The sequence below is a fragment of the Paracoccidioides lutzii genome, assembly GCF_000150705.2.
Source record: "Paracoccidioides lutzii Pb01 unplaced genomic scaffold supercont2.19, whole genome shotgun sequence".
In the NCBI taxonomy this organism is placed as follows: Eukaryota; Fungi; Ascomycota; class Eurotiomycetes; order Onygenales; family Ajellomycetaceae; genus Paracoccidioides; species Paracoccidioides lutzii.
This window is the reverse complement of record NW_015440965.1, coordinates 269503-282390: the sequence shown is the minus strand read 5'-3', so window position 1 is coordinate 282390 and position 12888 is coordinate 269503. Positions and strand designations below refer to the sequence as shown.

The following is a 12888-nucleotide window of genomic DNA, read 5'->3' as shown; positions in this document are numbered from 1 at the left end:
ATTTTTATATACCCATATTGTTTTGCTTACTGCTTTTGTTCTCTGTGATTTCCCTCCTTGCATCCATTCCTTCTGCTCTCTGTACATTATTGTATCATTAAACACTGTACTCTATGATTTCGTATCCTTCCCACAGTCTGCACACCTCCTATTTCTACGTCATAATTCCCTATCCACTGTACATTTTCTATTTCCTAAGCATTTACTATACCCCTGCTCCCATAGATGAACCCCCCGTATCACATCCACCCCTTGCATAATTGCCAGATATATACCTTTTCACTTTCCATATTATTATCATTGTTAGATTGAAATACACCCTATTTTTGATTCAGTATGTTTTCTCTTTGTATTTTTTACCCTTCATTCATAATATGCCTTCTTCCTCCATTGCACTTCTGCTACCTTTCATTCATCTCAACAAACCATTCAGCCCCCTTGAGAAGGAAGTCATGACATTAAAATATTTAAAGTTGGTTGTCCATCCAGTTGATACCCGAGATACAGAGAGTAAAGATGCCACCAATCCATGTCCCATCACAGTAATGAATTCATACTCATACACATAACTACATACACGATAGATATCCCGAATGCACAAAAAAGAAATGGGCATAAAAAGGGGAACAAAAATTTAGGGTAACACAAGACCAACTGACCAATAACAAACAAGCATGTTGGCGCAGCGAGCGCGCGCCGGGCTCATATCCTTGAGTTCCTTGGATCGAGACCAAGATATGCTGAATATATATATATATTTTTTTCGGATTTTGGGGGGGGAGGGGGGGTGTTTTGGGGTGGGGTGTGCTTCTCCGGACAAAAATAAGCGGAACAACGGGCCGGGGAACAAACCATATCGTACCTGCATTTCAACCCATCCCAAACACCCAAAAATCATTCTTATCATATCACCCATTGAAACTTTTTTTTTTTTTTTTTTTTTTTTTTTTTTTTCATAAGTAAAGAATTAACTCCTCCGCCCCTATACCCACCCCGACCATCCCGTCACCAATCCATGCATGTCCCAAACAGAAAAACAAAAACAGTAAATAAAAATAAATAAAGTAAGACACACGAAACACCCCTAACCCTGTATCTCCCCTCCCTCTCTTCTAACCCCCTTCCTGCGGCCACCTACCCAACCATCCCCCTGATCCTCTCCACCCTCTCAACAGCCCTCTCCAGCCTATCCAATCTGTCTCTCTTCTCCGCATCCCTCCGTTCAAGAACGTCAACCCTCTCCTCCAACTTTGCTCTCGCCCTGCGCTCCTGCGCAACCATCTCGTTCGCCTGACAGAAGAGTTGCGCAGTGAGTTCTTCAAGCTCGGAGTTTGTCTGATTGAGGCGGGATTCAGCTTGTTTACGCAGGGCTTGTTCGCGGGATAGGGCACTCTGGAGGACTGTGTCTGGTTCCGGCTGTGGTTGCGGTTGCGGCTGCGGCTGCGCCTGCGCCTGCGCCTGCGCCTGGTCCTGGGGCCGGAATTGGGATTGGGATTGATTATTACTATAATTGTCGCTGTTGTAGGAGGCGGAGGGGGAGATTGGGGGTCTGTTGGTTGGGCTTGGCGAGCGGTTTAGAGGAGGTGGGGTTGGGGCGTTGCGGCGGGCGTAGGGGAGGAGGGAGGCGAGGGTTCCTAGGCGGGATTGGGAGGGTGGGGTGGGGACTTGTTGGTGTTGAGGGGGCGAGGTGAGGAGGGTATTATTATTATTGCTGTTATTATTACTGTTGTTGTTGTTGTTGTTGTCTGTCTGGGAGGAGGAGACGAGGGTGGGAGTTGACGGGGATTGGTTGGTTATTTTGGAACGGAGGAAGCGGATTTCGTCTTCGTAGTCGGCGAGCTTCTCCGCTGCAGAAAAAAAAGGAAAGGTGTTAACGGGAATTTGGTAGAGAGAGACAGCTATATACCCTACGAAGGTATATGGGCGGGATGGGAAGATATATAATATATAATACGGAGTATCCTATCCAATGGAGGAGGATACGGGGCATATTAAAATAACAACAACTCACCGGTCTCCACAGCCCTCTTGTTCAGGAATTTCACCTGTGCCTCCAGCTCAGAGATACGCCGCTGGGCATGGTCGCTGTCCAAGCGCAGCTCAAAACCGCAACTTGGACAACCTGACGTTGCCGTTGTAGTAGTAGTAGTAGTAGTAGTTGCTGTTGTTGTTGCTGTTGCTGTTGTTTTTGCAGCGATGGAAGTGATGGACATGGAAGCCGTGTCGCCAACGAGCAAAGTGGTGGTGGAGCTGCTCATGAGCCGCGGTGGCAGAGGCCAACGGACGTCAGTATGTTCAAGAGGTGGATGGAACACAGGTCAACCAAGAGGAGAAGCAAAGGAGGAGGGCAGTAATATAGAGAGCGAGCAGTCCCCATTCGAAAGGCTAGGTTGTTATAACATTTCCGCGTGGGGTAAAGTTATGTGTGGGTTTGTTGAAAGTAAATTGTTTTATCCATAGGCTGAAGAATTGGAAAGCAAGAAAAACTGGGTTGGCGAAGTAAATCAAGTTTGGCAAAGACCCCTGGGCTTTTGACAAGTCCAACACGGGCGGCTAAATTGATGGAAAGCAGTGAATAAATTATCCGTGTGTGTCGTATTCTCCCGTCCTTATTCGAAATAATTGGATTCAAATTTCCACATCACGGGTTTCCGTACTTTTGGCGGTGACACTGCCCATGCGCGGTGCCAAAGGAGTTCACAGAATACCAAACACTTAACTTATTTCCTATTGTTTGTTAAATGTTCCCAGCCCCTCGGGATGTTGGGCGGATCATCATCCATGGCGATAAATATCAGTTATCAACGTTGGTTACTCCTGCATATCCTTGTTAGGGCCGCAGCCCCGCTGGTCTTGGGTATAAATATTAATCTGGGAGAGGAGATTTTCATATTTAACGGCAGAGAGTAACGAGGGGGAACAAATCGCCTATAAACCAACCCAGATATCTACTCTGGCTTAAACTAAATACTCGATTGCACAGCACATAAACATCGAAATGCACTAATCATGCACACCCGATCTACGGTATCCTTACTCAATCCCCACCATCTTCCCTCTCCCGCCCTCTTCCGCCATCTCCAGGCCGATCTACATCAGAAACAAAGTCTCCGTCGTCCCGATCACCCCAATCGTCGCTCTCACCACCATCTTCATGTTCCGGCTCAACCCTAACCCTTCCAAGCTAAATGTCGGGATTTCCGCGTTGCCCTCAGTATCGTCCTTGGAATGTTTTCTCTGTGTTTGATTGTTTGTGGGAGCCCGCAGGGAACCGCAGCCGTTGCTAGAGGGGATGGCGCCGGTGATGGAGAAGTTGCTTTTGGCTGTTGGTAAGATGGAGAAAGTTGTGAGAGAGGGAGAGGACGAAAGAGAGGGAGAGCATGTTTTGTAGAAGGAGTAGGCTGTGTTGATCGTTGCGGAGGTTAGTTTTGGACGGCGATATGAGTCGGAAGACGAGGTTAGAGGAAGGTTGAGGTCTCGTGGTTCGCCAGCCTATATGTATCTATATATAAATAACGACGGGTCTAAATCTCTATTTCTTAAATGTGGACAGTCGTGGCTGATGGATTGTATATATACGAATGTAGAATCCTGCTGATTGCAACTTGTTCGACGGGTAACTGGGATCTCTCAGTGAATACAGATTCCATTCCGAAGGTGGAGTGTAAAGACGATGTTGGGGCCTCCCTTTCGTATTTATCGCGGTCGGTTGCTGTCCAAGGTGCAAGGGGATGTGCCATCTCGATTTGTCGTAGTTGGGTTGCACGGTATGACTGTCATTTTCGTTTTGCAGTTATGGTTGGACTTCTATGCTTTAAATGTCTGTGTTTAAAATCGAATCGAAAAACTCCAGTTATCCAAAGCACTATCAGAACATGGAATCTACCATTCAATTATTATTTAACGGTAAAATGGGTGATCTGTAACTGACATAAGAGAAGTAAGGGCGAGGCATAGATGGCGGAAATGCTGGGTGACCCAATGACTTTCCAGCTAAAAGTGTAGAAAGAAACCCGATGGGAGAAAGAAAAGGGGGATTTGAAAAGAATAAAAAAGGGGGAAGAAAACCACATTCCCTTCTTGAAAGCGCCGGTTGGTTGGTTATTCTAATAGAAACAGCCAGATACGAAAATAAATACTTCGAGAGAATAGGCGTTCAAATTAATGTCGCCATGCCATTAAAAGAGGCAGTTAAAGGAGGAAGAAAGATGAAGAAAATAACTAAATAGAAAGATGATGCCATTTTGTATTGAAAGAGAAAATTTTTTAAAAAAAATCAATCAACTAACTCCACACTCCAAATATTTCCCAAGGGCATCATCCACCACTTCCCCTTCTTCTTGCACCATCCCCGTTCCCCTTGACGACTGCTTTCATGAATCCCATAAGAAGAGTAACTCGAGACAAGTCATCGTGGGAAAATGTGTGCTTCTATATGACGCTGGATAACATAAGACGCAACGAGAGCAAACGGGGAACTTCCTTAAACAAGAGGGGTTTGTTTTGGTTTTGGGGGGGGAGGGAAACCGAAATTCAACCTATTTTTGCTCCTGTTAGGCCTGTTGATATCTTATTTCTGGTTGGCAACGACTAGTTTCGCCACTGAACCCCGCTTGTAAACACACAAAATACTCGTAACAGCAAAGAACAGGACGGGAGCGGGAGCGGGAGCTAGAGCGAGAGCTAGAGCCATTTTGTACTAGGCTACAGGAGCAGGGGAGAGAAAAGAAGGAAGAGAGATCAAACGTATTCAAGTCATTTAGGGGGGATGCGCCTCGTTGGGAAGCCATAAGTGAGTATGACCGGTGGTGAAAATAACAACTTTACCAAGCCTAGAAGCCTAGAGGATAGAGATGATGGGTAGTGAATGAAAAACAAGAAGATTGGGAATTGCTGACAGCAAAGCGGAAGACATTTCTTAATCGTCAGAGAGAAGAAGACGAAAACCCCATTTAGGAGGAGGGAATGTGTGGAAAAATTAGGCTACTAGAAAAGAATCAGACGGGAAAAAAAAAAAAAAAAAAAAAAAAAAACCCATCAAAGCTAACCAAAAGGGAAAATGGACAAGCAACCTTGGAAAGCTTGGCCAAGCTGGCGCATGAGTTTTCTTTCGTCGAAAACGTCACATAGATAGACAGGCCATAAGATGACGAGAAAGAATGATAAACGAAAGAGAAATAGGGAAAAGCAAAAACGAAAACAGGAAGATTTACCCGGACCCTAGAACAATGATACATAGCACGCGGGATTTGGATAAGCTGAAGAGCCGAATGGATGGCATTTCGAAGTATTTGGATTGAGATGGAAGATGGCACCATTTGTGATGTGTTTTGAGATTTCGTTAAATTCTCGTCACGTTGAAAACGTCTTTCACATGGAGGTAGGAAGCTGGGACGGGGACGGGGGTATGGAGGGCGGGAACGCCGTTGGGCCTCATTATCAAAGTGAGAAAACAAGGACAGCTCTTCAGCCGCGAGCTTGGTTTCCGCGTCGGTTGTTGCGCTGTTTGCTGCTCACGGTGCTCCAGCCCTCCTCCTCAGGCTCAGCGGGGGTAGCAGGAGTAGGAGCTGGCACGTGTTCCTGCGCAGGGGCACCTCTCTGTTGCTGAGCCTTGGCATGGCCCTGGACAAAACCTCTGGGTGGCGCATGACCATGGCCCCCGCCGCGAGATCGGGCGGGACCATTTCGCCAGTTTCCGTTGGCTTTGCTTGGGGGTGCTGATTGCTGCTGTTGCTGTTGCTGTTGCTGCGGTTGTTGCTGGCGAGCCGCCGGCTCTTTGGGAATTCCAGGCTTCTCGTTAGCGGCTGGTGCCGCTGACGCTTGCTCGACTACTGTGGCTTCTTCAGTATGGCCCGTCCTGCGAAGGATCTCGATATTCTTCCCAGCCTGTGGGGCGTCTGAGCCATCCTCCTTAGCGCCATTTGCAGTGGTGATGGCACTTCCACCCTTGACTGCAGCTTCTTCCTTTGTCAGCTGCTCCTGTTCCTTTGCTGCCTTTTGTTTCTCAGCTTTCTCAGCCTTTGCTCTTTCCTCTGCTTCCTTCTTTTGTCGCAGGGCTAGCTGGCGTCTTTCCTCAACTTCACGCTCTCTGGCAGACGTATCAATGGGACGAGCCCCACCGAAGGGGCTCGCCTTGGAGTCGCCAGTTGTGGCTGTGGGGGAAGCGGGTTCAGCCTCAACTGTTCGTTTTTGTAGATTAAGCTTGGGTCGTTGGGCTGGTGCAGGAGGGGCAGCCGGGACAGCTTCAGGAGCTGGGGCGACGGATTTGGGAGCTGGGGGGTCTGGTCGCATCCTTGCTCTCCATTGGTTGTCTAGTTCAGGAGCGGTTGGCGTTCTCTCTGGGGCTGGTCGCTCATGGAACTCACGTCTGGGAGGCCTTGAGCCGTCTTGGGAGCGCGCCTCTCCCCAAGCAGGTGAGGCTTTGCGGAATCCAGGGCCGTCTTTGCTTCTTGGGCGGCCTCCTTCGCTAGCTAAAGATGCAGGGGCAGGGGAAGGGGAGAGGGGTCCCTTGCGTTCCCAATTCCCATAGTCTCTAACTTTACCGTCAGCGGGCTCAAAGGCACGTCGTCCGGTACGGTCTCCGACATCACTCATAGCGTCCTGTCCTCTCGCTCCAAAGCCCGGGCGGTCGGACACTCGTCGCTGTGAAGGAACATCTGGAAGTGGGCCTTTGCGGGACCAGTCGCTGAAATCCCTCGTCTCTTGTCTCTCTTTGGCTGCAGAAATGTTAGATGTGTTTTAAGACTTCATCGCAAGTTTTTTTTTGGGGGGGAGGGGGTGTTATTCCAATAGACATACGAGGTTCTGCGACGCTAACTCTGATATTTCTTCCCTGAAGAGAAGTTCCTTGGAATGTGAGGGCCTTCTTCAAGCCTTCAAGAGTAGCAAATTCGACGTAACCGAAGCCCTTTGGCGCCCTGGTCATTTTGTCCTCAACGATCCGAACGTTTGTCACCTGGCATTCCTTGAACAGCTCCGAAATGTCGGCTTGGGCTGCCTCGAAAGACAAATTGCCAATGTGGGCAGTGTAAGGAGGCTGAGTGGGAAGGGGAAGCTCCTCTCTGATGGCGTACCCACGGTGGTCACGTTCTTTTATGAGTGTTAGCTACAGTGTTCGCAAAAAGGAACAAATATAGAAATTTAGGCTCCATACCTATACCGCCCGTGTCGTTGCCATATCCGCTGAACGCACGTCGTTCTCCACCATAGCTAGCACGGGGTTCGGGAACTATTGACATTCAGATTCAATGCTAAAGATATATGATTGTTCTATAACGGGGTGTGTGTGGAAGAAGGGGGGTTAACGGGGATATAGAGTTTTTCTACTCTTACCGGCTAATGGGGAAGACGAGTCAGTAAAAACCAGCCAAACAAATAATTCAATCAGGAATCGCGACGTACCAGGCAAAGGGAATTCATCCATTTCATCGGCCCACGAGCCAAAATCTACCCCGTATTAGTTTGTGGTAAACCAAAGACATGCCAGGGTGAAGGGCACATACTCTCGTCGGCCAAGAAGGTCCCGACGGACATCTTTTGCGCTTTCGGTTTTGCAGGGGCTGGGAGCGAAACAGTTAGCTACAGGTAAAGCAACCATGATATCTACTACATGAAGCTCGATAGCGATGGAATGACAAGCCAGCGTGGAAATACTCACCCATGATGGCAACTTGGATGACGAAACGCGCAAAGGCGTGTGCGCGTCTCTTTTGGGAACGAAAGGGGATGGAAGATCCGAAGGTCTTTCAGCGATGATGAAAGAAGCCTGATGGGGAATCACTGAGGCAGTGATTGGGAGTGGAAAGGCTGATGTTGAGTGGTCAAAAGGGCGGCCTTGAAGGTTGAAGACACGGAGGGGAAAATTGGTTTGGATCTTTCGAAAGGATAAATTTTAGTGATGACGCTAAGGAAAAGTCAGCCTTAGTGCGTCAAGCGGCAGAGAACCGAAAAAGTAAATAAAGAGATATAAAAAAAAAATCTTGAACCGCCAAACCATGGACCCAACCACAAGGTTGTTGAAATAATGGTAGCATTCACCATTAGGAACTCTGCAAACCTGCAATCATCTCGCATACTTATCGCGGTTGCTGGTAGAAGTGATTTATTTTGATGTCTTAAAAATGAAAATATTTTAGAGATACCCTAACCACCAAAAAGTCGCCCGCTTAACTGCTTACTGCCACAAACTCACTACTAATTATTCTCCGTATCAACAGAACTACCACAAACGTGGACGCAACAATGGCTCAGCTATACATAGGTTAACGTTTTCTCTACGGGCTTCCATTGAAACCCCTTTTTTGTACCCAACTATGGAGGCCGGCAACTCTAACAGAGCCCAAAACCATCCCTTTGTGGTAGGACAACTTTGCGCCCAGAGTTAGAAAGTCATCCATCTCCCTCCGCAGGTACCTTGCACTGCCAGTGCACCGGGGAAACAGAGATCAACGTTAAACGCCAACACAAAGTCAATCCTGACTGGGAGATAGGTTCAACATTCACCCATTAACTCCATGTTGACGGAATTGACGGGCAATGGCGATGAATGGGGATTGGCGGATCATGCATAAAACAAGCCGATATATATTTGATACCCCGGGATTTGCTGGAAAAGTTGCGTTCAACCTGCTTCAATTGGGAATTACGTTAGCAGGAAGGCAACACAAAGAACAACCAGGATATTCTACAGAGCGAGACTCAAATTTGGTTTACTTCAATATATTAGTATTTCATTTCAGTTGTAATCATCAACAACAGCAACTAAAGGGAGTTTTATTTAAACTAAACTATACTAGGATTAGAACATTTTTTTATACATTCAATAATATTATAGATATTGCACTTTTATAAACTATAAATTTGTAATTATAAAATAAAAGAATTATTAATTAATTATATATTTAATAAATACATTAAGAAAAAAAAATAAAATATAAACCTTTTTATAAGATTTATTATAATAAAATATTTTTTTAAATTTTAAATTTTTAATTTTTTTTATTTGAAGTAAATATATCTTAATATTATTTTTTATAAATTTAAATTATATTTATTATTTAATTAAATCTTTAAATAATTACTTTAAATAATAAAAATGATTATATTCATAAATTTCATTAACTAAATAATTGAGATGACTATTAAATAACACTTAGAATGAGAAATCAAAAGTTGTGAGTTTAAATTCTATAGAAATATTATCTCATATCTGATGAGATAACATTTAAAAATCAAATATGTCATCTGGTTCACATCAGATGACATCTAATTGATATCTTTAGTACTACATCATTTCAACTATTCATGAGCCTTCTCCACATATAAATTGCCACTATATCTAAGTTGAAAATGATGTAATGTAAATTCAACAACCAGTTTTTCTTTAGTAACTACCTTTTTATAAGATTTTAGATATAGTTATTTATCATATAAGTATGCTTTCAACATTAGATTTTATTATATAATTAATTTATGTATTTATACATATTATTAACTTGCAATAATTAACTAACTAGTTACTGATTGTATATAAGTATAGAAAAGAAAGAAGAAAAATATTAATAAGTACTTAATATTAATAATAATTTTGATACTTGTGAATATTATATAGCAAAAATTATTTTATTAAAATTATATTTTTTTAAAAAAAAATTAATTTAATTTCAACTAATTTTAATATTCTTATATTTTATTTATTTATAATTATAATATCTGAAATATAATATTGAAACTTGAATCAATATTTAATTATATTCTCAATAAATATTTGCTAAAATAGTAGTTTTTATTTAGTTAAATTAAAAATTTAATAAACTTATAGATTATCTTTAGACTAAGTTAATATAAGTAATATATACATAAATTTACTCATGCTGATCAGCTATTAAATCTATTTTAAAGTAAAATAAAATATATATGTATATATATATATAACTTTAAAAATAAAAGAGAATTTTTTCTTTTTAAAAATATTTATCATGAGTTTTAATTTTTTTTTTTTTTTTTTTTTAAATCTCTATAGAGTTTCTAGTATTTTTTATTTTGAATTGATGGCATAATTCCATATAGCATATATAAGTTAGGAAATTGAAAATATTTAGGTTTGGCAGTTTGCTCAAGGGTTGGATTGCATACATTTAACTGTGAAAAGTGATCTCTCATTTAATAAGCAAAAGTGAAATAACTATGAAACATCATGCGGCTTTGCACCTTTGCAGCTTTGTGAATAAAGATAATATCATTATTATTTTTAAGAAAGTAACTGTGAGCTCAATTCTGTTCTCTATTTCTATAGTGTTTCTTTATTTTTTATCGTGAATTTGTGACATTCTGACTTGTCAAACAAGGTAGGTAGGTAGATAAATTCACTACGCAAACAGAGTTGATGTACCGCTCGGTTGAGAATTACTTTTAGGATTTATGTGGACCACATCTGAGTTATTATAGATGGCTGAAAGCAAGGACTAGGGCGCAAAATCTTGTATTCTGCAGTAGACTTAGGGCCATCTGGCAAGGCAAAGATGGCTTATCGCCACTGTTACTTCTCCATTAGATATGGAGCGGGGTAATGTCTATTTATAAGGGCAAGGTATCTTGTGGGGTAACAGTTATCCAGTCGGATCCTAAATCCCCTTTGTATTTGAAATTTTTGATAATCAGGCTAAAATGCCAGGAAAAGAATTGCAGTGGAAACAAAATAATTACAACCCTAATGATCTCAACACTATGCAACATGCAGACATAGACTAACTACTTAACTAGTTAGTTAAATAACTACCTAGTTACCTAGTTAACTAATCCTGTATGCTATGTCAGCAGCAACAACCCTAACTATGGCCCGCTAAGCGGGATAACCCGATTGGGGTGTTCTGAGTCACGTGCACCTTCATTTGCCTACCCAAATCCCTACTCACATCATTTGTCTCATATTATCTCATCTCTTCACCTAGGAAATCTCACTGTATCACCAGGCCAAAAAGGAGGGCTGAACAATCTTGTCCCTTCATGTATTAGGCCTTAATCTATGCCCTGCCGGATACACGCCGCATACGGCTGGCTGACATCTGGCGCAGAAGCTGAGGATGCGTGGGAAAGGTGCTCGGGATCATGAAAATGATCGTGACCAGGTGCAGAGCCCGTGGACGGCGATGCCTGCGTTGAAGGTTGGGACTTTGAGTGGTTGGTACTCTCACTTTTTTTCTTTCACTTTTATTTTATTTTATGTTTTAAATTTTAATTGTTAATTTTTTCCTTTCTTTGAGATGTGGGTTTTCTCTGTGTCCCTGCCGGGTTGATAGGATGGTTGAATTGTGACATGATATATTCTTTGGTTTTTATTCTTAGAACAAGTACGGGGTCGCTGGAAGATGCATGATATTTTATGCATGTGATCTGTTCTCCATGAATTCTTTGTTTACTATTAAATTTTCGCGTGCAATATTTTTCCAACTTCAATTCTAATATTTTCAATATACAGGTGCATTCGGACTCATCTTTGGAGGGATTACGGGCGTCTTACGCTCACCAAATCCAGCGATCCATTCGATTGCAGCTGGCATCCATTGGTTTGCTTTTGGAACCTCGACATGTTGTAAGAATGGCATTAGCTTTGTCCTGGCTTCATCTCCCTTTACTGAATTCAATCAAACCGATAGGGCTGAGGAGTAACATCCTCCGAGTGCAATTTGACGACAAACCCACTCCCGGCCAACGGGCGTTTGCAAGCTCGATTGCCAGTGGGTTATCCGGGGGAGCAATTTCGTTTTCTAGCCGTAAGTATGAATAAAATAACAAGGAGAGGATCATCGATTTCCTCTAACGTTAGATATCTGTACATCATGTAGATCGCAGGTTTGTTCCTGGAGCGGTAATTTTTGGATTGGCTGGCTTTCTGGGACAGAAGTCATACGATGTCATTAATGGATGTTGGGTATCTCAACATAAAGCTCAAACGGGCCCCCAGAAACCCCTGGCTCAGCGCCTGCTAGAGTCCAAATGGATGCTCTTGAAGCCGCTGTCGGACGGTGAGTATATTGTGATGCTCAATGAGAAGCTTCTGGCTATTGATGCTGAGATTGCGAATATTGATGGTAAGATAGAGGCACTAAGGAAGTTGGAGTCTTCGTGAGATCGATGGACGAGGATATGTATGTATGCATGTATATCTGTATTTATATATTTCTTTTTCCGTATTTTCTGCTGAGGTATGCATGTCATGACTCAAGCTGGAGAGAGGTGTAGGATATTTTAGAAGTGTGATTGGGCGGTTTCTAGTTTTCCGATAAAATTGCTTGACCTGTTGCAGCATGAAAAAGAGGGAACTAAAGAAATAGCAACGTAAGCGATCACCTACATACCGGAACACCTACCTATATTTAAAAAAAAAATAAAATAAATAAAATAAAAATAAAAATAAAATAAAATAAAATAAAATTAAAATTAAGCAACAATTATATGGAATTACTCATAGAAAATTATATACATTATTCTTTAACCCTATGGGCATGCAGCGGCTCTATGTCCTGTATTACCACATTTACTTCAGCGTGCTGGTGCTCACTTAGTAGATTGATTTGAATCCTTCACTACCCTCTTCACAGCTTGTTGAGCAGTTTGAGCCCCTAGTAAATCCTTCCCCTGCTGTTAGTATACCCTCCTAAGCTATATTGGAATGTCCTCATTCTCACTTGTGTTTTGCTTCTCATTTGCAGTCTGTAGGGCCTTGTTTTCTAGTGCAGAATAAGCAGCACTATGCATGACTAACTGGCATTCTTAAACCAGTTGATTAAAGTTTGATTGATTGAGCTAGAAGGGCTCTGTGTATGATGCTTGATATACTACTTGATTTTGTTAAACTGACATTCTAATTGAGTCACATTGCAGGGGGTC

At 42.7% G+C, this 12888-nt stretch overlaps 4 protein-coding genes and 1 non-coding gene across 5 annotated transcripts; 2 read left to right on the top strand and 3 right to left on the bottom strand.

The window, feature by feature from the left end:
• Nucleotides 1–671: 671 nt before the first annotated feature.
• Nucleotides 672–743, top strand: PAAG_12249. Its single transcript has one exon. It is a non-coding gene; the product is annotated as a tRNA-Met (tRNA).
• Nucleotides 744–1134: 391 nt separating this feature from the next.
• Nucleotides 1135–2258, bottom strand: PAAG_06625 (hypothetical protein; the record flags this gene model as incomplete). The annotated part of the gene is made up of 2 exons (XM_002791409.2): nt 1135–1847; nt 2012–2258. The coding sequence occupies 2 exons, from the start codon at nt 2256–2258 to the stop codon at nt 1135–1137; spliced, it is 960 nt and encodes a 319-aa protein (XP_002791455.2).
• An 832-nt stretch (nt 2259–3090) lies between these two features.
• Nucleotides 3091–3740, bottom strand: PAAG_06624 (hypothetical protein; the record flags this gene model as incomplete). The annotated part of the gene is made up of 2 exons (XM_002791408.2): nt 3091–3492; nt 3552–3740. The coding sequence occupies 2 exons, from the start codon at nt 3738–3740 to the stop codon at nt 3091–3093; spliced, it is 591 nt and encodes a 196-aa protein (XP_002791454.2).
• A 1726-nt stretch (nt 3741–5466) lies between these two features.
• Nucleotides 5467–7661, bottom strand: PAAG_06623 (translation initiation factor 4B; the record flags this gene model as incomplete). The annotated part of the gene is made up of 6 exons (XM_015845945.1): nt 5467–6716; nt 6799–7089; nt 7154–7228; nt 7402–7446; nt 7503–7559; nt 7658–7661. 6 exons carry the CDS (start codon nt 7659–7661, stop codon nt 5467–5469), a joined length of 1722 nt encoding a protein of 573 aa, XP_015700171.1.
• A 3420-nt stretch (nt 7662–11081) lies between these two features.
• On the top strand, nt 11082–12127 carry PAAG_06622 (hypothetical protein; the record flags this gene model as incomplete). Its single annotated transcript, XM_002791406.2, has 4 exons — nt 11082–11178; nt 11477–11590; nt 11655–11771; nt 11844–12127. 4 exons carry the CDS (start codon nt 11082–11084, stop codon nt 12125–12127), a joined length of 612 nt encoding a protein of 203 aa, XP_002791452.1.
• Nucleotides 12128–12888: the final 761 nt, after the last annotated feature.